This window comes from Babylonia areolata, chromosome 30, assembly GCF_041734735.1.
Source record: "Babylonia areolata isolate BAREFJ2019XMU chromosome 30, ASM4173473v1, whole genome shotgun sequence".
Lineage (NCBI taxonomy): Eukaryota > Metazoa > Mollusca > Gastropoda > Neogastropoda > Buccinidae > Babylonia > Babylonia areolata.
In genome coordinates, this window is record NC_134905.1 from 17,306,255 (window position 1) to 17,329,970 (window position 23,716).

At 44.5% G+C, this 23,716-nt stretch overlaps 1 protein-coding gene across 1 annotated transcript in view; it reads left to right on the forward strand.

Annotated features, from left to right (window-relative positions):
* Window positions 1–15,138: 15,138 nt before the first annotated feature.
* Window positions 15,139–23,716, forward strand: part of LOC143275544 (NFX1-type zinc finger-containing protein 1-like) — a 43,155-nt gene continuing 34,577 nt past the window's right edge. The window contains exons 1-2 of the mRNA XM_076579734.1: window positions 15,139–15,213; window positions 20,352–22,847. Coding sequence (XP_076435849.1) covers window positions 20,376–22,847 — 2,472 coding nt within the window. The 5' untranslated portion in view covers window positions 15,139–15,213; window positions 20,352–20,375. The remainder of the gene's footprint in view (window positions 15,214–20,351; window positions 22,848–23,716) is intronic.

The window sequence follows — 23,716 nt, forward strand, 5'->3', positions numbered from 1 at the left end:
AGCGCCCCTCTTCCGCTAGTGGGAGTAACCGCCCCTTGGTGTTGAACTTCCGGGTCAAAGGCGTCTGCTAACCTCGTTTCACAACACTCCCCCCTTTGTGATGAAAGGTCCTTCCCTGGGGGAGAGACTGGCAGACGCCTGGGCAGTCCTCATCAGTGGGTCTGCAAGGGCGCAGCTGGGTCAACTCACTGGGAGAAGAGCCGGAGGGCGTTGATGGTAGACTCCTCTAACAGCTATTCTGGTGTGGCGTTCAGATGAGTGGCCACACTTTCAGCCACCGCATACAGCTGACGTGGCGCTGACCACTGTTCCCCTGCCAGAGGTAAGCAGCAAGCGTCCGTCTCGAGAAGGAGACGGTCCCTTGGAATTCCCCTCAGTGCTGCCACCTGATTCTGGTTGAAGCGGGTGGCACAATTGGTGAAGCTCATTGGTCCAAGTAGCAGGTCAGTGGTGACACCACGACTCGCTAGTGCACCATACCCCTGAGCTTTGCCAAAATATCCTGGGTTTTCAGCATTGCTCCTGGTAGCTTGGGTCCGACCCAAAAGGATCGAACCCTTAAGAGATTCACCCTCTTTAGGACTCCAACCACCAAGGCCAGAATCCTTTTGGGTGCCAATGAACCCCCGCAAGCTTGGCCAGAAGAGGCCTTGCCCGACTGTCGTACTGGAGTCTGGGTGCCCATAACCTGACTCACTCAGAGTTGCACTCAGATTTTGAGTCCTGCCCCACAGGGCTGAACCCGCTTGAACCCCACTCAGGTCATGTGTTCCGCTCATTCTTCGGTACCGTGAGCGCTTACACTGGCCCTCATGAACATGGACCAAACCCGGTGGATCCAAGGTTTTTGGCAGATCAGACATACCACTACCATGACTCTGTCCGGATAAGATGTCAGACCTGTGGAAGGGAGTACCTTACCTGGTTCATGAGGGATGAGGCTTCGTCCACTTACCGCATGAACTCTCCCCACTGCTCATGAGCTCTCAGACAGTACTTGCACCCCCCGCATGGCAGGTCCATGGGCTTGAGACTGGTGATGTTGGAGGGACATGGAGTGGTCTTGCAGCTGTGATAAGGCATCCGCATTCCCATGTTTTGCCCCAGATCAGTGTTGCACGATCATATGGTACTCACCATACTGGGGAAACTCCTCCATCCATTGTGCCAATTGCCCCTGAGGATCCTTGAATCTTAGTAAAGGGACCACATGCCCTATCACCACTACTTCCTCTTTGGGCTGGAGAAAAAGTAAAGGGACCACATGCCCTATCACCACTACTATCCCCATGCAGGGACATGCGGTGGGTATGGTGCCCCAGTCTCTCTCCACGGCCAAAGGACTCACCTTTACCCCTATCGTCATCGCCCCATTGCTGAGGCTCCCGACCAGGGTAATGTCTCTCGTTCTGATCTGGAGAGGCATGTCTACCCCTATCGTTGCCGCCCCATTGCTGGGACTCACGACCAAGGTAGTGCCTCTCATTTGGGTCGGGAAAAGCACATCTGCCCCTATTTCTGAGACTCACGACCAGGGAGGCGCTTCTCTCTCGAACCCACATTGAACGGCTTCACCACCGCATCGCCATCCCACTCCACATGGTAATGGGACTGGCGACGAGCGGTGCGCCCACCATTGTCAGTTCTGGGCCATGACCTGGAGGTCCCCCTCTTTACTGCCCACATTGCTATCCTCCCATCCCGAAGTGGGAGGGTGTCCACAATGGGGAAATGGCTGGCTGTTGTGACCTGACTCCTCAGCGGAGTTGGGAGCAGATCCATAGTTGGTAGGACAGAGGCGACATTTCCAAACAGCCCATGGTGACGATGGCACCTGGATGTCAGAGAATGCCACGGGTACCAAAGGAAGCTCCTCAACAAAATCCCGTTGGGACTAGACGTGGTGGTGTCAAGCCTAAGCCCTCCACCTTGAACTCCTTACCCACCGTTACAGCCTCACCAAGCAGCGGCGTATTGAAATCAATGTGAGCAAGGACAGAACTGTCCAGTTCACCCAACATCATTTCCAACATGCCATGGCTAATACATCCAAACTTGGTTCTCACTCGCACTAACTCCTGTGCCCTTTTCAAGCCCACCCCAGGAATAATCTCCATAAGTTCCAATGGGGAGGCTTGATTAATAGGCAATGGTGTGTTGCTAGTAGCCATGCTTTCTTGTCTATCAAAGTTAGAATTTTCAAATGAATTGAGGGGTATTACAAAGACAGTGGGTGAGTGTTCACTGTATTAATGCATCAGGTTAACAGTTACAATAGAACTGTACCCACAAAATAGAAATATGACAGTTCACCACAGAGTTGAGGTCACCACAAAAGTCACAAGTTCAGTTCTCAGGATAATATAAATTAGAAACACAAACAAATATAATGTCCCTGAAAAAATTCTTCTTCACTTGTGGTTTGAAAAATAATAATAATGAAGTATCCCACTTCTGACACCAATAAAGTGTCAGTGCCCTAAACAATTAATCAAGATGGCTAGCTGTCGGGCAATGCACTTCTAAGGGACAGGCACCTATGGCTACTAACCGTTGCTTCTTGTCGAATTTGGGCAGGGTTTTCAAGTCAGGTGGGTAGACATAGTGGGTGAGTGTAGTCGTATTCAAGATGGCTGCCACCGCCGGGTAGTTGACCGGTGCCGGCGGGAAGTCGTTGTTGAGCAGGGAAGTCTTCTGAGAGCTTGTGCAGAGAGATGTGTTGTCTTCAAAGGTGAAGCGCACACTGCACGGGCTTGCTGGTACTGCAGAGTGACCAAAACACCAGTGAGTTGTTTGCAGCGCCCCTCTTCCGCTAGCGGGAGTAACCACCCCTTCATGTTGAACTTCCGAGTCAAAGGCGTCTGCTAACCTCGTTTCACAACACTATCAAAGGTATGTGTAGTACTGTCTGTTACACAATATAATGTGTTGTCAGTTGCAAGCTCTGTTAGGTGTTCAATGATTTTATTAGTGAAAATTGAATTTATAAGCATGATTGAGTTATCGATTGACCCAATCCCAAGTTTGAACAATGAGAAAGACAAAGCAGCCTAATGAAAGAATACTCCACAGTCTCACAGATTTAAGGAAAATACTGGCTGATGTGATACAGTGTATATTTCAAAACACTGCATTGCCAACTTCAAAATTGTAGAATTACTGTGTTGTGTATGGCACTGTGTGTGTGTGTGTGTGTGTGTGTGTGTGTGTGTGTGCGCCAGATTTGTAAGAGACTGATAAAAAAAAATATTTATAAAATGTTTGTACAAATAGAGAAAGTAAATTAAGACTCACTTTTGATAAGAGGCGTCCAATGTTTCAGAACATAGGTCAGTTTTCAGGGACTGTGTCAGATGTAGGTTATAGTCCCTGAAGACTGACCTATGTTCTGAAATGTTGGATGCCTGTTATCAAAAGAGTCTTATTTTACAACCAACAGTTATATTTGTTGCTGTTGTTGTTTTTTTGTTGTTGTTTTTTTTTTTATAAACTTTCTCCATTTCTAATTTTTGTAGACTCAGTTGTCATCTTTCATTTTTATAGCTGTACCTGTTTGTACTAAATTGGATATTAAATTAAGTTTTTTAAGTACTTATAACCTTTGTGTCTGCAGTGGTCAGAATATATTATACACAAGATTTATTATCTATAAATATAATGAATAATTTGTGGCTGAATTTCTTATTCCGGAATATTTTATCTTAATGAACATGTTACTTTAGATCATCTCTCTAGGTCTAAGTCTCTGTTACTGCATATAGCAATTTATTACTTAAATGTTAAACCTCATTTAACAATCAATAATTTTATAGTTGTAAGCATTTCTTATTCTGAAATTGTTTCTTAATATTCATGTTATTTTACAGTGTGTGTGTGTGTGTGTGCGTGTGTGTGTGTGTGTGTGTGAAATGTACCCGCTGTGTTGTATTACTTGCTTGTAGTTGCATGTATTTAGCTTTATATATGTTGCTTTTGTTATATCTTTGGTCCAGCATTTGTCATGTGAATGTGGTAGACTTGGCTGTGTGTAGGGTAACTGACAAGCCTGTGTATGCACAATTTATTTCCAAATGGATGAATAAAGATGTGTTGTATTGTTTTTTTGTAATTTACAAAATGTGTACTTGGTGTGCCCACAGGTGAACCTGCATATGAAATGTACACTGATGACCCAGACTGGACTCCAACTCAGAATCTCAGCCACACGCATTGGGGAAATCCTTTGGACAGAGGTACAAGACTGAAAGCCTGGCAGAAGCAAAAAGAACTGTGAGAGTTGAACAAGTCTACAGAGTCCACTGACTTGTCTTCACATGCTGAAGAAGAGTTAGATGTCAGTGCTGATACAGCACATAACAATCACATCATTTTTCTCCACAAAGGACACACACACACACACACACACACACACATTGACAGATCTCACCTATACTTCTGTTGGCACATACACAGATCTCACTTCAGGTATCACTGGATGTGTGCAAGATGAAATGAACAGGCTTTTGATGGAAAATGTCAGACTGAAAAATGACATACAAAATTCCAAATATACACACACAAAAAGAAAGAAAAAAAAAGTTTTGAGAAAGATGATGGAAAGGTTGGGGGGGTTTTGTTTGTTTGTTTGTTTGTTTTTAATTTGGGTGTTCAGGAATACAGTGACACATTCCAGTGAGCTTTTCCCATAGTAACTAGGTTTTTTTCCTGGCTGCGCACAGTATAGTCAATCCAAAACATAACAGCTGCTATGTGTACATGTTTCATCAATGCCAGCCATGCATGTACTTCACTGCACTGTCCTTTCTCCTGATGATCCTGGGCCTGGAAAGAGCCTTTTCATTCAGCCGCTGGTAGTGGAGAACCTGAAACATCAACATTTCAGTTGAGGTTGTTTTTGTTGTCTTTTTTAATTTTTTTTTTTTTTAGGGGTGTGTGTGTGGGGTGACTAAAATGCATACTTGTGTACATCACATTTGTTTAGTATGTTGTGCAAGTGTATATAATTATATGCTATGCAGAGTTTGTGCATGGATGCCAATGTATGACCAGGTTGTGTATGTGTGAGTTAGTGTGTGTGTGTGTGTGTTGAACTTGAATGGTTGAAAGGTGATGTTTTATGAAGTCTGGTTTGCTATGGCTCATTTAGAGTGTTTTGTTGTTGTTGTTGTTGTTGTTGTTGCACATGCCATATATTTTTTTTAATGTCAGTTTAATTTCATATGATTTCTTTAAATATCCAAACAAGTGCATGTGTCTTAAGATTTAATTCATATTATTCAGTGTTCTTGATACATTCAGTCTTCATAGATTAAGTGTTGATACATATGTTAGTGTGAATTGTACTGTAACTTTATAGTTTTATGTGATCTCTTGATTATTTAAGCATTTACATATCTTTTAATATTAAATATAACTTATGTTTGCATTATGAGTATGAGCAACACAACCACATGTGAATTTCTCTTAGGAGATAATAAAAGGTAAATGTGAAGACCTGATTTTGGAAAAAAAAATATAACAGATGCATTAATAAATATCCTTACTTTTACAATCTGCATAATCATTTATGACATTCAGTTTTACTCTCTCTCTCTCAAAAAAAAAAAAAAAAAAAAAAAAAAAAAATATATATATATATATATATATATCTCCTGCCCTCCATTTTTCTGTCAAACTCACAGTGATACACTGGCACAAGTGGTGAATTGCGCATACATAGCTGATGACATGATGCGATCATGTTCTATCTGTAGCTTCACAACATCCAGTGGACTAAAAATTACTTCAAATCTGCAGTTCTCTCTCATCCAATCACCATGGTTGACCGAAATTTTGGTATTGTACCGTTCCCTTGCTTCTTTCGGTAATGTTTTAACATATCGAATGTTGTTTTGACGAAAATTTGTCTTACCCGCCATTATACAAAAACGATCAGCTGTCAGCCAGAGCCTGTACCCACCATTATACAAAAACGATCAGCTATCAGCCAGAGCCTGTACCCACCATTATACAAAAACGATCAGCTGACAGCTGATCTACACAAATCGACATCAACAAATTTGTCCATCTTAGCTCCTCCTCTACAGTTTTTTTCCCATCAACCATCCCCGTCTGGAACTCCCTGCCTGCAACAGCAGCAGAGGCTCCCTCCTTGGTAGCTTTCAAGAGGGATCTGAACAAGATCACAGTTTATTCCCCCCCACCCCCTTTTTTTTTTTCCTCCGGAGGGACGCTATGAGTGACGTTGTGAGTGACGGTGGGAGGGAATATGTATACATGTTCTTTCTCATTGTCACCCCCTCCAGTAGGAAGATAGGTCTACTTAGGTTATGACTAGGTATTTACGCCTCTGCGCACACAGGTCATTAATAGTCAGTAATGACGGCTGACCTTCCAATTTGAAGATTGAAGATTGAAGTAGACAGCCAGAGTCTGTTTCTCTAGATCCAAGATGGCGGAAACGTCCGGTTGCCGGATGTGATGCGCGCGCAAGTTTTCGCAGCCTATAAGTACACAGCATCGGCTATTGGATGGTCACTTTTCACGCGACCAGTCATCTGACCAGAGCAACTCTCTTTGTCTTGCTGTGCCACAAGCGGCGTGCGTTGTGTGTGTCCGTCTTCCAACAACGGCTCAAGTCATCACCATATCACTGTAAGAAAAGTGTGCAGAATGTGCTGATGATTTGTAAATTGTATTCTTCGATACAGAGCTTGTGTTCATATGAGTATGTTGATATTGCTTTTTTCAGTTATTGCTTTGACATGTAGTCACACAGCTCGGCTATGATTGACCTAGAAAATCGCCATGTGCTCGTATTGCTTTGTTCAGTTATTGCTTTGATATGTAGTTACAGCTCGGCTATGATTGACCTAGAAAATCGCCATGTGCTCGTATTGCTTTGTTCAGTTATTGCTTTGATATGTAGTTACAGCTCGGCTATGATTGACCTAGAAAATCGCCATGTGCTCGTATTGCTTTGTTCAGTTATTGCTTTGATATGTAGTTACAGCTCGGCTATGATTGATCTAGAAAATCGCCATTTGCTCGTATTGCTTTGTTCAGTTATTGCTTTGACATGTTATCACAGCTTGGCTATGATTGATCAAGAAAATCGCCATGTGTTCGTATTTGATCAGTTATTGCTTTGACATGTAGTCACAGCTCAGCTATGATTGATCTAGAAAATCGCCATGTGCTCGCAGCAGTATTCTATTTAATTCTTTCCAACGTCACAGTCAGTGACGTGACGTCTTCCGCGGAGGAGATTTAAATGTTGAGCACAAGCTTAGCTATGTTGAAATTTGGCTTTGATGAAACAGACTTCTTGTGTAAGTTATTCACCACTTAATGGTTAAGCCATGACAGTTCCAACCTTTTGTGTTGTGCACTGATTACTATTTGTTCTCTCAGTTTGCAGATATTTTATCAAAGCCAGTGATTCTATTATCTCGTTTATTATTCATGTATTTATTTGTTCTCTCGGTTTGCAAATATTTTATCAAAGCCAGTGATTCTATTATCTCGTTTATTATTCATGTATTATTTTACATGCTGATATCAGTTATGCTACTACAGTGTGTTATAGTGTGTCAGGCACCAATTACAAACTCCCAGTGTTTAACTCCTGTTAAATCACCATACAATAATAGCTGTTTCTATTAAGACTGAACAAATCTGTACTTTCTCTTTACAAAGTATCTCACTGGTACAATTATTAGATGGGAATGAATAGTTACCAAGTAATTTGGTAAATATATTGCAACCTGTGTGCACCAACATAGGACTGCCTCTCAGTGATCTCATATCTTATTGAACACACACAGCTATGTGTTACCCAGTGGCATATAACACATGACTACAGCACATGGTAATCACAACTACCAAGTCACACATGTTCCCCATGATGCATTATCACCCATGTGCACACACATGGAAAAGCATGAACATACAGCTTGGCGTCTATGGCGCATACTCACCAAAGTCCTGACTCGCGCTGGCCTCCCGACCATGTATACCATGCTGAGACAGTGACGGCTGCGCTGGCTGGGCCACGTTCGCTGCATAGAAAATAGTTGCATCCCAAAAGACATCCTTTATGGAGAGCTCGCCACGGGGCAGAGAAGCATTGGACGCCCACAGCTGAGATACAAAGACGTTTGCAAACGTGACATGAAGGCGCTTGAGATCAACACTGAGTTCTGGGAGGACCTTGCAGATGACCGCAACAGATGGAGAAGCACTCTCAAGAATCAGCTACGGATTGGTGAGGACAAACTGTCAGCTGCTGCAGCAGAAAAGCGAGCTCGCAGAAAAGGGTCGGCAACCAACAGACCAGCATCAGCTTACACATGTGACTGCTGCGACAGAGACTGTCTCTCTTGCATCGGTCTCTACAGTCACAGGCGACACTGCTTGGTCCAAGCAGACAGCCCAATTAGACATTAGGTCGGATATATTCTAACCATGGTCAGCCATGACTGAAAAGGCCTACTAATACTGATACAGCTTGGCGTCACTGACAGGATCAGCAGGTGAGGTTTCTCTTAGCATTAGCAGCACACAGCCCAGCACAGCCCGACCTGGCCCAGGCAAACGAGGATGGCAGAAGAACGTTAGGCAGTGGGGACACAGTGGTGGGCACCACCCAAGCTGCCCCACTTCTCGGGGGAGTCTGCTGATGGGCCAGGGAAGGACTTCCTCGCAGAAGTCGACAGAGTTTGAAAGACATATCAGATGGCTGCACCGGTGGCAGTGGACTTCATCGTCCGTCACCTCCAAGGGAAGGCCAGGCGCAAGATCCTCTCCAACACAGCAGGTGAAACCAACACCCCCTTGAAGATCCTGGTGATCCTAAGGAGGACTTTCAGAGACAGCTGGCCATTGACGGGTCTGATATCGGCTACATCAAGCATGACTGCAGAAAGAGGAAGAAGGATGAGCAGCAGAACCGCCCAAGCTGGGGGAGGGAAACCAGATGCCTCTGCTGTGAGAAACCAAACAGTGGAGGCGAACACCAAGGCTAGCTTTACCAACTTGACAGGTGATAGAGGGGAGGGAAGTTAAGGCATGAGTGGATACAGGTAGTGAAGTTAGTACTATCTCAGAATCTTGGTATAGACAGCAGTTAGGTAAGGTTCCTCTCCAGCAAACAAGTTGGATGACTGTCAAGGTAGCCAATGGGCTGGACATGCCATATGTTGGTTTGTTGGAAGGAGAGGCAGAGGTATTTGGGAAGAAATGTCAGGCATCCCTGTTGGTTGTAAAGGCTTCAGCTGACCCCTCCATCTATGTGCGCAAACAGCATACCCCTGCTATCCTAGGTATGAATATTTTGCAGCGGGTTCTTTCTCCCCTCAGTGGTGAGAAAAATCATGATGCAAATTTTCCACCTTGTCTGCAGCCAGTCATCAGTGAAGTATGTGCCCATAGCACTTCTGTCCAGGGAATAGCTAGAGTCGTGGGTAGAACACTGGTTCCAGGTTGTAGTTTGATGAGTATGAAGATAAGTGGCATAGAAAGACCCATAGAAAACTGCTTGCGGAACCCTCTAGTCACCCCCTACCCCCAGGCTTCTTTGTTGTCCCCAAAGTAGTTGGCACTGACAACACTTCTAGGTATATTAGAGTTGCAAACTTGTCTGATGATGATATTGTTTTGGATTCCAGAACTCCAGTTGCACGTTGCAGTCTTGCATACAGTTAAGTCGGAATCAGGAGAAACACCCCACCGGCAGGTCAACTTGGAGAATCAAGTCACCAGTCAGGCAGTGGGACAGGTGAGTCTTTGAGCTGACAGTTGCAGGGCTTTGCAGGGTAGTGGAGGAGCACTAGTGGCAGGTCTTGCAGGGCTTGACATTAACTTTTTTCCCATTTGTCCAGCTGGGAAAGTCACTAGAAAATTCACTTGCCCGGACAGAATTTGCACTTGCCCAACTTTCAGAAACTTACATGCATCACCAAATGCTCACATGCACGTGCACACACACACACACACACACACACACACACACACACACACACACGCGTGCACAAAGAAGTAGTCAAACCCTTTTCTTTAACTGGTGTTTGTTTTGTTGGGTTTCACCAAAGATAACTGTTGTTCTGTACAGCCAAACAAGTTTTATCTCAGTCTCACCTGACAAAACACTGCCTTTGGCATGTTTTTGGAGTTGACTGAGGGCCACAGAAATTATTTCTTTTTTTAACCTCCACTGCAAACAGCAACATGCAGAGTTAAAAAGAAAAGCCAGCATTTGCACTGTAAGACAAAGAGAAAGTTAGGGGGGAGGGGGCTGAAGGAATGAGATGGGGGGAGGATTGTGGAGGTCATGTCTGTGTTGACTTAATTTAAGTTATGATTCTACAGAATGGCCATTTCCTTTTTGATTAACCAACTTGACCTTAACACTGAGATGCGAGGGAGAGAGAGACAGAGGGAAAGAGAGACTGAATGAGACAGAAAGGCAGACAGATCACGGTCAAAGAAACTGTGGTGGGGAGGGTGGTGAAGGGATTGTGCGGCAGTGATTTTGACAACCTTGCCATTGGAGGTGTGAGGTGGAGGAAGAGTGGAGATGGGGGGATGGGGGTGGTGGTGGAGGAAGATGGGCACGGCCATTCATGTAGGTTGCCCTCTTGGACAGACTACAGACAGGCCTGGCTGGCTATCATGCAACACCGATGGGCAGTTGCCGGCAGTGAACTTTTCAGGCATGAGATTTTTCCGACAATAGTCGGATTTCCGACCGAAAACTGGGTCCAGAGGCCATTTTTGAGATTCGCGTAAATCCGTTGAGAAAATCGGAGGAGTTTTGGGGGGGGGGGGGGGGGGGGGGGGGGAGGGGGGTAGGTGTTTTCCGACCAGCGAAGGTTGCGCGAAGACAGACCCACAGCATTTGCTAAAATGCCCTGGGCATATTTGGATAAGCAAACCAATTGAGAATAAGTGTTCCGTTGCTTCTCTGTCACCATTCATCTTATCCGTATTCGGTTGGGATTACAAAACTTTCGCTCGCGCGCTTCACGACTTGCAAAGGTACCTGATTTCATCGATCGTCTTCAATCATTACAAAAATGAGAAAACTCACAAAGGATACGAAGATTTTTGCAGCAGAGATCGTTAAAGAAGTGAAAAATAAGTGGAACTGGGCCTGGCAAGATGAGATCGTGAAAACAGAAGTGAAGAACAAAAAAATAACTTCACGGGTAGGCAAGGCCAAGTGGGATTGGTGTCAGATTAAATGGGTGCAACTCTTCAGTCTAGGCACGGAAATCTGTTTTCAGATTTACATTAAAAACGGAGCGTCCGTTTTCTGGAAGAAAAGAAAAAGAAAAGCCAATGGGCCATCAGTTCTATCTCGTTTACGGACCGGATGATCTGTCAAAAATCAAAACGGAATGTTCTTTCAAAAGCGTCATTTGTTGACCCCTTGAGAGGTGATCCAGTGACTTGCCAGAGCACCAAAATCAAAGTCAGAAAGTTTCCTAATGGTCGATTGAAGTTGTCAAAATACTGACAACGATCCCTACATGGCATGCATTGATATCACTGTGAAAAGCACGCACGCATGCACGCACATGCACACACATGCGATCCATCACACACACACACGTGAGCGCGCATGCGTGCACACACACACACACACACGCACAAACTTGCGCACACGCACAGATACATGTAAACGCAGGTGCACACGATCTCCATCCCTGTCAAGCCACCAGGGCCATGGGTACATCTGCTTGACCCTCTGTTCATTCAGCAAAAGCTGCATATGTTTGCCACTTTATGCACAAGTAACATTGTTATGATGGAAACAGAAACTTTGTAGCAATTGACGTCAGGGCTTTTTCTGACACAGCCCAGGCTGCAGTACAGACTGTTCATGGCAAGAGTCAGTTTATATAGATTTGAGACCTACAGCCAGATTACCAAAGTTACACACACGCACAGACACAGTTCACTGCCAAAGTTCACTGCTGGCACCTGCCTGTTGGTGTTACGTGATAGCCAGCCCGGCCTGTCTGCAGTCAGTCCAAGAGGGCAACCTACATGGATGGCTGTGCCCATCTTCCTCCACCTACACCTCGTCCCTCCACTGCCAAGGTTGTCAAAATCACTGCCGCACAATCCCTTCACCACCCTCCCCTCCATTTCTTTGACCGTGATCTGTCTGCCTTTGTCTCATTCAGTCTCTCTTTCCCTCTGTCTCTCTCTCCCTCGCATCTCAGTGTTAAGGTCAAATTGGTTAATCAAAAGGAAACGGCCATTCTGTAGAATCATAACTTAAACCCAAAATCAACACAGACAATCCCTCCCCACACCCCTTCTCATTCCTTCAACCCCCTCCCCCCTAATTTTCTCTTGCTCTCCTCCTCCAGACACCACCTCCCATATCGCAGACTTGCTTACCCTTAACCCCACCCCCAGCCCCGCACCCCCCAACCCTCCTTTTACATGGTCAGACTGGGAATAGCAGAAATGATGGAGGCAGGGTAGGGGTAAAAGTTCAGTTTTGCTGAGGGGATCAAACCATATCAAAGGACATTGTGGAAAGCTCCGCTGCTAAGCAACCTCCATGTAGACAAAACAGCTGTACCACCTTCCCTCCCTGGAACTGTGACCCTTCACCATCCCCTTTCACTCACTCACACACACACACACACACACACAACACATACACACACACATACACACTCTCTCTGTCTCTGTCTGATGCCGGTTGAGAACAACTGAAACCCATCCTGGTGTGACCATCATTGGCAAGTGAATTTTCAACAGAGTTGCCGTATCAGGCAAGTGAGAAACAGAAACTGTTGACCCCATCTAACAGATTCGTACTTGGATCTGTCAAATCCAGACATTGTTTGTCTCTCAGAGCAAATGCTAACTTTTCTTTTTAACTCTGCATGTTGCTGTTTGCAGTGGAGGTTAAAAAAAGAAATTAATTTCTGTGGCTGACAGTCAACTGCAAAAACATGCCAAAGGCAGTGTTTTGTCTAATGTGTTTGTGTGTGTGAATGATTCACTGTGTGCTTTGTGTGTGTGTGTGTGAGTTTGTGAACGTGTTCCACTGTGTGTGTGTGTGTGTGTGTGTGCGTGCGCACATCAGTCAGTGTGTGTTTGTGCACACATCAATCAGTGTGTGTGTGTTCGTTCTATACTTTAACGTCTTTTCACTGTACGTGATATTAGGGTAGGAAAAAAAATCGAGTGGTAGGAGGGGGCAGGGGGAGTTACTGTGTACACATGCGAGTAAGTGAAAGTGTGTGTGTGTGTGTGTGCGCGCGCACATCAGTCAGTGTGTGTGTGTGTGTGCGCGGGCGCGCGCGCGCACATCCAGTTTGATGTTCACCTTATACACTGATCTGAAGACAGTCTTTTTTCAGTTTTCTGTGTTTTTCTTTGAAACAGTTCTTAAGCATTGTGCTCCAAATTTCCTGAGCAAGATCTACAATGACACTGAAAAGCAACAACCAAGGCCCATATTATGTTTCCTTTGTTCATCACAAGGGAACCGGGGTCGTGACTCATGAAACTAACAGTACTAAAAGACACAGTTCGAGACTGATTAAACTAACAGAACAGACTCAGGTCGACTGAAACTGATGAAACTGTAACCATGAGACACAGGTCGAAACTGATCAGTGAAACTAACACAGATAAATAAAATAAGTTATTGTTGGATAGAATTTGATTTTTATAGGCAAATACCTATAGTAAAACCACATGATAAGCCAACAGATTGAGGGTCTTCATCTGAACACGGGTCAGAATTCACTGACTAAAAAAGCTCGCCTCGTGTAAGCCAAAGCTTCAACACTACGTGTAATGGAAACTAGCCTATTTGGGTAGAACACTTGAGAATTCACATTATTTCGTCGGTAGCTGACAACATTGTGTTATCTCCACGGAAATATCTTGAACAAACACGGAACTGTTCACTGGTATTTGCAAAACGTCACTGTGGTGCGCTGGTTAGCTGCAACCCATGCCTGCCTCTTTGTCTTGTAGGCCGGCATTTCAAGTCAACCTGCTTTAGTTTTCAACTTGCGAATAGTTCGATAAAAGCCAAGCCCATTGGGTCCCGAATCAGTGTGGTATTCCTCGGCTTGTAGCCTACGGGCGATAATGCAGAAAGTATCTGGCATCGCTCAGTATCCTAGTGGAGACGATGGTAGTCAGCAAGGCCGCGGCAGAGCAAGGGAAGAAGTCGCGTGGGTTGATTGTGTTTACAGTCGTCGCGACCGACAAAGTGGCGCCCGGTCCCACAATGCACCGCGCATGACGTCATCTTCTCAAGCCCCTCCCCGCCCCCACCTTTTTTTTTTCTTTCTTTTTTTCCCCCCTTGTTGGCGTCATGCTATTATTGTCATGCTGCGGTTCTTCTGCGCGACCAAAAAGTATGAATGGGGGTGAACTCGTTGTCATCATGGGGAGCAGAGGTTCCTACTTACCAGTTAACTCCCCTGTCAGAAGACGCTGCAAAATGACACTGTTGAGACAAAGAGTAAGGAGGTGCAGATATGTGATCTGCCGTGTGTGTGTGTGTGTGTGTGTGTGTGTGTGCGTGCGTGCGTGAGTGAGTGTGTGTGCACGCGCGCGCCAATCTCGAGTAATCCGACTGACTCTGTCGATCACATGCACACGGGACATCGGTTTTTCATCGTCTCATCAGATTGAGTAGACGCTCTGTTTGATTTTCCATTCGAACCTGGGAGAAAGGGCGAGACAGGGATTCAAACCAATATCCTCGTGGTTACTGTGCTGGCATGACCATTCTGCCAACTTCCTCCAATGACCAATTTCATTTCATTTTGGTTGTTTTCCTCGATTATTTGCGGTTCCTGCAAATCTGTTCGCGCATGCGTATGGTATGTTTTGTCGTGGTCTTTCCAAAATGCTAAACATAGAATCAAGCAGTCATGTGCCATTTTAGAAAAGTCAGGTAAGGTTAGTCATCCGAAAAAAAACCCATATAATCTGAAACGTTCTATTCTGTCAACTTGACCATCAGCATAACGTAACAAAGTACCTGTAATTGGAACTGTAGGCATTACACTGGATTTTCCATACTTTCGTTTTCGGAATTTCCGCAAACGGGAAGCCTTGACATTGACACTGTCGCTTGCACAGAACATCCGACAGTGCCGAGCACAACAGGACAGAATGAAACACCTTCCCATAACAACCAGATCATGACTGATACAGTCGGTACGATAATCACACTGATCGCGTGACTTACACTGTCAAGATTCTGTTTTGGCTGGTCGGGTTTTTGTTGTTGTTGTTTTTATATGTTTAATTATATATTTTTTGTTGGCATTCCCTTTGATACTTGTGCTGTCGATCTACGGAAGAGTTTCGGTTTCAGATTGTGTGTACATGGGTTTGAACACGAGGTATCCACTTTTCAGAACAGTTCTGTTTCTACAGATTATGTCACAGACATCGAAAGGTAGTGGCCGTGACTCTTTACTTACACCCAGTCTATAACTCGTCGATGTGTGGCCAGTGTTATAGTGTTATACTACAGTGAAGGAGTCACATGACAAACTTTACTACACTAATTACAGGTATGTCATGTTTGTTCTTTACCTGCCTGATTTTTGTTACTGAGTAACTATCACAGTGTTGTTTTACACAGTTACAAGAACAAAGAAACTAGGTAGTTTTTTTGTGGTCTACATGTATCTGCCATTGTAATTATTTGTTGATTGTATTTGCTTATTGGTTTATTTATATGATTCAATTTGATTTAATGTTTTAGGTATAATATGCCTATTTATGTATTGAAGGCTTGCAATCTCAAGGCCTAATCAGCATGATGGGTGTAACCTTATAGGTCCTGCGTCAGCTACTTTCAGTTTAAGATTATAATTTTCAAATATGACGTGGTGTGATGAATATTATCATATGTGTGTGTGTGTGTGTGTGTGTGTGTGTATTAGTCCACATTGCATTGATAACTCAAAACTGAAACTGAGTAGACAAGAATTTGGTTGCAAGTCCATTTTTGTTGTTGTTGTTGTTGCATGTTGTCCTAGTGTGACCATTCTTATATAGAGTCATATGTGGCTGTATAGTGGTAGGTTTCTGATAGCACGGTCAGTAGGGCTCCCAAAGCTACTTATTTATTTTCAAGTGTCACAATTGTAAAGATTTTATTTATTTATTTATTTATTAATTTTTTTGCATTTATCACATCATCTGAACTATTTCAAAGGCAACAGCATCACTGAGGGTGCATTCCAATAATGAGCAACACTGTGAGTAGTGTAAGTGAATCTGAATGATTTTTTTTTTTTTTTTTTTTTTTTTTTTTTTTTAATAAATGAAATCTGCTTTGATATTTTAGAAGAAATATTGATATCATTCTCTGTATCCTGTAAGGAGGAGGCAGTGAACAGTGCCATAGAACAGATACATCATCAGTTCACTGTTGACCTGTAAGACAATTAAAGAACAGCCTCATGTGCGATACTATCACAGTGACTAGTGACTGATCAGAACACTTTTGAGTCCCATGCTTAGATTTCGGGGGGGGGGGGGCTGAAATTTCTTGGGGTTACTTGTTGGTTACTGTTTTGTTTGAGTGTATTTGAATACAGAATATTGCAGTCTTGAGATTGATATATCATATGATATTATAATTATGATATGATTTGATATATGATATGGATAGCTATCCTCAGTCAGAGAGGAAGCTCTAAGCGCTTTGAAAACATGGAGTCATTTGCACAATAGCTGCCTACCCGGGTGGAGCTCACTGACGGCTGTGTTTTAGTACTCATTGTTCATTTCCTGTGTCATTCAATCAGGTTTCAGTCACACACACACACACACACACACACACACACACACACACACACACACACACACACACAGATGTAATGTTTTACGTGTCCATTTGCTTATTTATAACCCACCATGTTGGCAGCCATACTCTGTTTTCAGGGGTGTGCACACTGGGTATGTTCTTGTTTCCATATCCCACCAAATTCTGACATGGATTTCAGGATCTGTAACATGTGTATTTGATCTCTTCTGCATGCCTGTACATACAAATTTAAAGAAAGGAAGGAAAGAATGACAGGAATACAGAAATCAGTATTTAAATGGGTATTTCATCAGACAAGTTTTGTCATAGTAATATAAACTGTTCACACATTAGTATTACTGGCAATGTGAAACATGAATGTTGTTTTTATGCGAGAGTATAGTGAAAAGGATCATGAGTGTCAAAAAATAATACACATATTTTTACAGTGATGTGTTTGAAAAAACCAACAAAAAACAACAACAACAACAACAACAACAAAACCCACAAAAAACAACAACAAAACAAACACACACACACACACACAGGAGAAACTCAGTGAACCTGTTACCAAAAAAAAAAGACTTAAGATGGGGGAGAATTAAAATGGCAGTTGTTAGAGTTGATGATTTTGTGTGCATAAATGATAAGTACTAGAAGTTTGAGCTTGAAAAAAAAATCTGGATTGCCTTTTTGCTGAAAGATAGATGCACATAAGTAAAGTACTGTTGCATGACCAAGAATAACACTTATTCATGTATTTTGATTTAACTGTGGTTAACCCAGATGATGGATCTGTAGTGGTATGCTGTTGCTTTTTTTTTTTTTTTTTTTTTTTTTTTTTTTTTATCAAAGCTTCTGAAAATGCATTAAATATACTTCCTTGACCCTTTGAAAATGGAAAGGGTGTACTTGCTGATAGTATGCAGGCCTAGCAGATTGATCAGAAAAAAAAGAGTTTTTTTGTGTGTGTTTTTATGCTGATAAAACAGATAAATGTCATTGATTTTGTTTCTAATTGACCTGTAAGTGATTTTGGAACGTTTCTCATCAGATAACATGATTAAAACTTGCATTAAAAACACCTTGTAGTTTTACGCCCAACTCATGGGATTTAATTGACACTAAAAGATTTTCGAAGAAACGAATCAAAAGAGTGAGTATCCTGCATCAGCGCTTCAGTGTAACATCAGGATTGTCTCATAACCAAGAAGAGTTGTTTCCCTTCGCCACTTCTTGACCCAGAAACCTGTACAATAATAAGTGTTATGGAGAAATCAGCCTTCGTGGAAGGCCATTCCGAGTGAGTCTGCAAGCCGTATGATGTGCAAGCTAGGAATCATGTGTGAATTGTGAGGTTTTCAAGCCATGTACTAGTTTTGAAACTATGTCATCACCAAAGCCTGGATTCTTGAATTTCAATTGGCTTTAAGGTTTAGGTCCCCCCCCCCCCCCACCCCACCCTCTCCCTGTAGTGTTCAGTGGAAAAATATGGACATAATTATAAAGGAGACTTGATGTTTGCAGTCCTGTCATCAAAGTGTTTGGGAAAAGAAAGAGGGCATACTTACAATTTCTTTCCACTGTGCTGAGTTAGGTCATTTTGATGAGCAGTGGCATTGTTTTCCTCCGGTCTCTCTCTCTCTCTCTCTTACACACACACACACATGCACAGAGTATGTGATGGACATATGTGTGTGTGTGTGTGTCACTGTGTGTGTGTGTGTGTGTGTGTGTGTGTGTGTGTGTGTGTGTTTGCCAAACAGATCTACAGATAGACTTACATAAAGGATGCAGTACAGGATGAAAATGAAGCAGCATTCAGCATGATTCATTCAGTCTTTATCTAAGCAAGTCACAGTCAGTGTCAGTGTCAGAGGCGCACTGCAGCACAAACAGGAGTTGTTGACCACACAGCCTGAAGTGCACATGCTAGTGGTAGTACACAGCCACTATACTTAGACATCAGTCACACTTCTTCTTCTTCTTCTGCATTCGTGGGCTGCAACTCCCACGTTCACTCGCATGTACGCGAGTGGGCTTTTACGTGCATGACCGTTTTTACCCCGCCATGTAGGCAGCCATACTCCGCTTTCGGGGGTGTGCATGCTGGGTATGTTCTTGTTTCCATAACCCACCGAACGCTGACATGGATTACAGGATCTTTAACGTGCGTATTTGATCTTCTGCTTGCATATACACACGAAGGGGGTTCAGGCACTAGCAGGACTGCACATATGTTGACCTGGGAGATGGTAAAAATCTCCACCCTTTACCCACCAGGCGCCGTCACCGTGATTCGAACCCGGGACCCTCAGACTGAAAGTCCAACGCTTTAGCCATTCGGCTATTGTGCCCGTCATCAGTCACACTGATTCCATTTAAAACAAGAATTCCACTTTTTTTTCTTTTCTTTTTTTTTTTTTGTCTGTGTGAGTGTGTGGTGTGTGTGAGTGTGTGGTGTGTGTGTGTGTGTGATGTGTGTGTGTGATGTGTGTGTGTGTGTGTGTGCATATGACTGAATCCTGACTTAATGACAAAGGAAACGGATATTGGGTGCCCAAAGGCAGCCCTCGGCTGGCTTTACCCAGGTAGGCAGCCTGTTGTGAAAATGAGCAGGTGTTTGTGAAGTGCTCAGAGTTTGGACCCTGACCGAGGATAGGTGCTGTATAGGTTATCCATATCATCATCATCATCACCACTGCCACCATCATCATCATCATATCACAGTTACCAAAATGACAGTGGGTATATTTATGATTTCTAAGGGTACAGATAAACATTAAACACACATACACATACATACACACACATGCACACATACACACATGTATACACACACTTGTGCACTGAAGGAAAAATGAACACACACATGCACACACAAACACACACACACACACACACACACACACACACACACACATGTAAGTAGACATAGGTAAATAAGCACGGAACTGATGTGAACCTGTGACCTTGACCCCCTTTAAGATGAAATGGACATGTCACAGGGGAGAGAGAGGTCACTGTTTTCTGTCACTGTGTCTGTTGTCATGGTGATGTGTTGACGGTGTTACATGTACTGGGTATGATTATCACAAAGGTTTTCCTATATGTGACCATGACCTTTGATCGGTGAACTTGAGAATCTCTTGTTGATAAACAAAACATTCAGTGGTTTTGCTTGTTCTCTCAGTCTGTCTTTTTTTTTTTCTTTTTTTTTTTTTTTACCCTTAAAAAGTTAAGGTTCTATTCTTCCTGTTTTCCAACATGAATCATGATCACAGTTTCCATGTATCAAAATTCAGTGTGTTGTGAACAGAAAAAAGATGTTCACTTCCGTTCATACATCATCAGTAAGCATGTTTTCTGGTCTAATGAAAGAAAGAGAAAAAAAACAAAAAACAAAAAAAAACCCAACAACCCCAAAACAATAGATGAACAAGGTTTACAAAAAAGGAAGAACCTTAAATATGGTGACATTTATGTCTGGGTGATGAGTCTGCCACTTTTTACCTTGTGCTTTATATTTCAGTGTGCAAACTGAGGAGACGTCAAGATGTGGAATTCATCCGATGATTCGGACACGCCCCACACCCCAGCAGCTCCCCAGAAAGCTGGACAAGGGTTACCACAAGAAGACTCAAAATCGAAGAAATCGCCAAACTCGACAACAACCAAAACGATCCGGTCGCTGTCCAGCTCCCAGACCCAGCTAACCTTCTGTGGGGGCAAGTCGAGCAGCTCTGCCGACAGTGACAGCAGCAGTGGGGGAGGGAGTGGGAAAGCACGATATGGCTCTGTCAAAGCAGTGCTGACAGCTCCAGCCCAGCAGACCCCGAAACCAAAGCATAAGCCGGACCAGAATTCAAAAGCAGAACGGAAACCAGATCCAAAGCCAGAGTGGAAGGCTTTCCCACAGAACACTGGGACACTGGCATGGAGGAACCAGCTTGTGTCTGGGAAAGAAAACAGGTTGGGCAGGACCTCCACAACACAACCTGATCTTCACCCCCAGGCCCAGCAGGCAGCACAAGCAAGGGAACCCAGCGCTGATGCCTCTGTGGACAGGCCCGCTGAAGACCTCAGTTCTTTTGACTATTCTGCGTTGGACTTCCCATCTCTGGGCTCAACTTTGTCATCTAAAGAAAACGCTTCCTCCAAGCCGATGTACAACAAAAAGTCATCTACCACACCCAAAGATGGCAGTTCAGGTGGAAATCAAGGAAGAACCGGGTCTTTTGAAAAACATCAGCCAAACCCTTCAGGCATGAACAAAGGAAAGACCTTTTCAAAGCGAGAGGAAAAGCTCTGCTTGAACGATTTTATGCCCAAAACTAAGCATGATAAGAAAAAGAAGAAAAACCGTAATCGTCAAGGTGAAGTTTTCGTTGGGTCAGAATCCCACAAGGAGGGATGCAGTTCATTTGACAGCCTCCAGTCTGGAGGTGGTTCGATGAATCTACAGTCTGGAACGAAGGCAGGCAGAGGTGCAAGCAGTTTGCAGGCACCCAGACAGTCATGTCCTCCTCCTCCTCCTGCTGCTGCTGCCAAACAAGGACACAAAGAAACTGCTGGGGGAACCAGACATCAGTCAGGAGCAGCCAGAAAACCCAGGAACGAGGATTCATCAGAAACGGATGATTCTGATGATGAAAATCTGTTGGCATTCCTGCCTTCCAGGCCAGACTTCATCCCACCGGAGAATCCGCCAGTCCAACAAGGAGGGGAAACTGAGCCCTCCAGCAGTGGTGACGCTCCCCCGGGGGTCCAGCCTGCAGTCGGCAGTGGGGCTGTGGAGGAGGAGGAGACCATCCCCAAACAGGTGGTCGGGGACTGGCCCCGGGGACAGAGGCTGCCAGGACAAGGAAGCTTCCGGAGGAGAGATGAGGGACACCGCTGGGACAGGAACCGGAGGGACCAGGGATCTGACAACTCTCAGGACCGCAGACCTCACTGGAGAGACAACCAGCCCAACAGGAACCCCCGAAACAACAACAACAACAACAACAACAACAACAACAGGAGAGAGAACCAGAACAACAGGAACTTTCCGAATGAGAACGTCAGACAGGAGGGTGGTGGTGGTGGTGTGGGCAGGCCGCCACAACGTCCACAACAGGAGAGGTGGAGGGGACGGGCAGGACAAGCCCCCCACGCAGACCGACCCGCAGGCAACAGACAGCAGCAGCAGCAGCAGCAGCAGCAGCAGCCACCCCCACCAAGACTGCGGCCGTTGGAAGCCAACCTGTCCTTCACCAGGCTGAGGGAGCTGAAAGGCAAACCTCCAGCAGAGGTTGTGGCTGCTCTGACCTACAGCAAGGAGGGGCTGTCTAGACTGCTCAACAACAACACCAGGTTGAGCGCCGAACCCGATTCACTACGATTCCTGCTGAGCGCCCTGGCCAAGACGTGCGAGTGTGGCTCCATGCCAGCTCAGCGGGGAGGGATCCTGAACCAGGTGAGGACCTCCCCCTACCTGCATGCGCTGGGCACTTACCTGACTACCTACAGCTTGACCTCGCAGGTCACTGACCTCATCTCCGTCATCGGGGAGAGCGCTGACCTGCTGAAAACCATGCTGAACATGTTCCCCTCCTCCCTGCACGACGTGGTCATGGCTCACGCATTCCTGGACATGGCTGTGAAGACAGCCAAGGTTCGAGGGGGTGGGGACCTTCCCCCGGAGGTGACTCAAAAACTGGACGAATTAAATATCGACAGAGACGCCGCCGTGGAAGGACTTGCGGAGAAGGAATCCAAGAAGAGTCGGAAGACCGTGGATGAAGATTCCCAAACTCCGCCTGATGACTTCCGTCTCATTTCTGTCTTTCCCACCATGGACGACCTGAGCAAAGAAGAGTTGCCGTTTCTGAGGAAGAACAAGGTGAAGGGGGGCTACCGGAGCACAGACCACTACCTGGACGTGCAGTTCAGGCTGCTGAGGGAGGACTTTGTCTACCCCCTGAGGGAAGGCATCGCCCAGTACCTGCAGATGATCGCCGCCCCCCGCTCAGGTCACAGGTTAAAGGTAATGTGAATGCATTATGTTTTGGTTTTCTACCTAACATGGATGCAGTGCAGTTTTGTTGCTAACTAATGTGGATACCATGCAGTTTTGTTGCTACCTGATGTGGGATACAGTGCAGTTTTGTTAACTACCTTCTGTGGGACACAGTGCAGTTTTGTTAACTACCTGATGTGGGATACAGTGCAGTTTTGTTAACTACCTGATGTGGGATACAGTACAGTTTTGTTAACTACCTAATGTGGGACACAGTGCAGTTTTGTTAACTACCTGATGTGGGATACAGTGCAGTTTTGTTAACTACCTGATGTTGGATACGGTGCAGTTTTGTTAACTACCTCATGTGGGACAAGTACAGTTTTGTTGCTACCTGATGTGGGATACAGTGCAGTTTTGTTAACTACCTGATGTGGGATACAGTGCAGTTTTGTTAACTACCTTCTGTGGGACAAGTACAGTTTTGTTAACTACCTTCTGTGGGATACAGTGCAGTTTTGTTAACTACCTGATGTGGGATACAGTGCAGTTTTGTTAACTACCTTCTGTGGGACAAGTACAGTTTTGTTAACTACCTTCTGTGGGATACAGTGCAGTTTTGTTACTACCTTCTGTGGGACAAGTACAGTTTTGTTAACTACCTTCTGTGGGATACAGTACAGTTTTGTTAATTACCTGATGTGGGACACAGTACAGTTTTGTTAACTACCTTCTGTGGGACACAGTGCAGTTTTGTTAACTACCTGATGTGGGATACAGTACAGTTTTGTTAACTACCTGATGTGGGATACAGTGCAGTTTTGTTAACTACCTGATGTGGGATACAGTGCAGTTTTGTTAACTACCTGATGTGGGACACAGTACAGTTTTGTTAC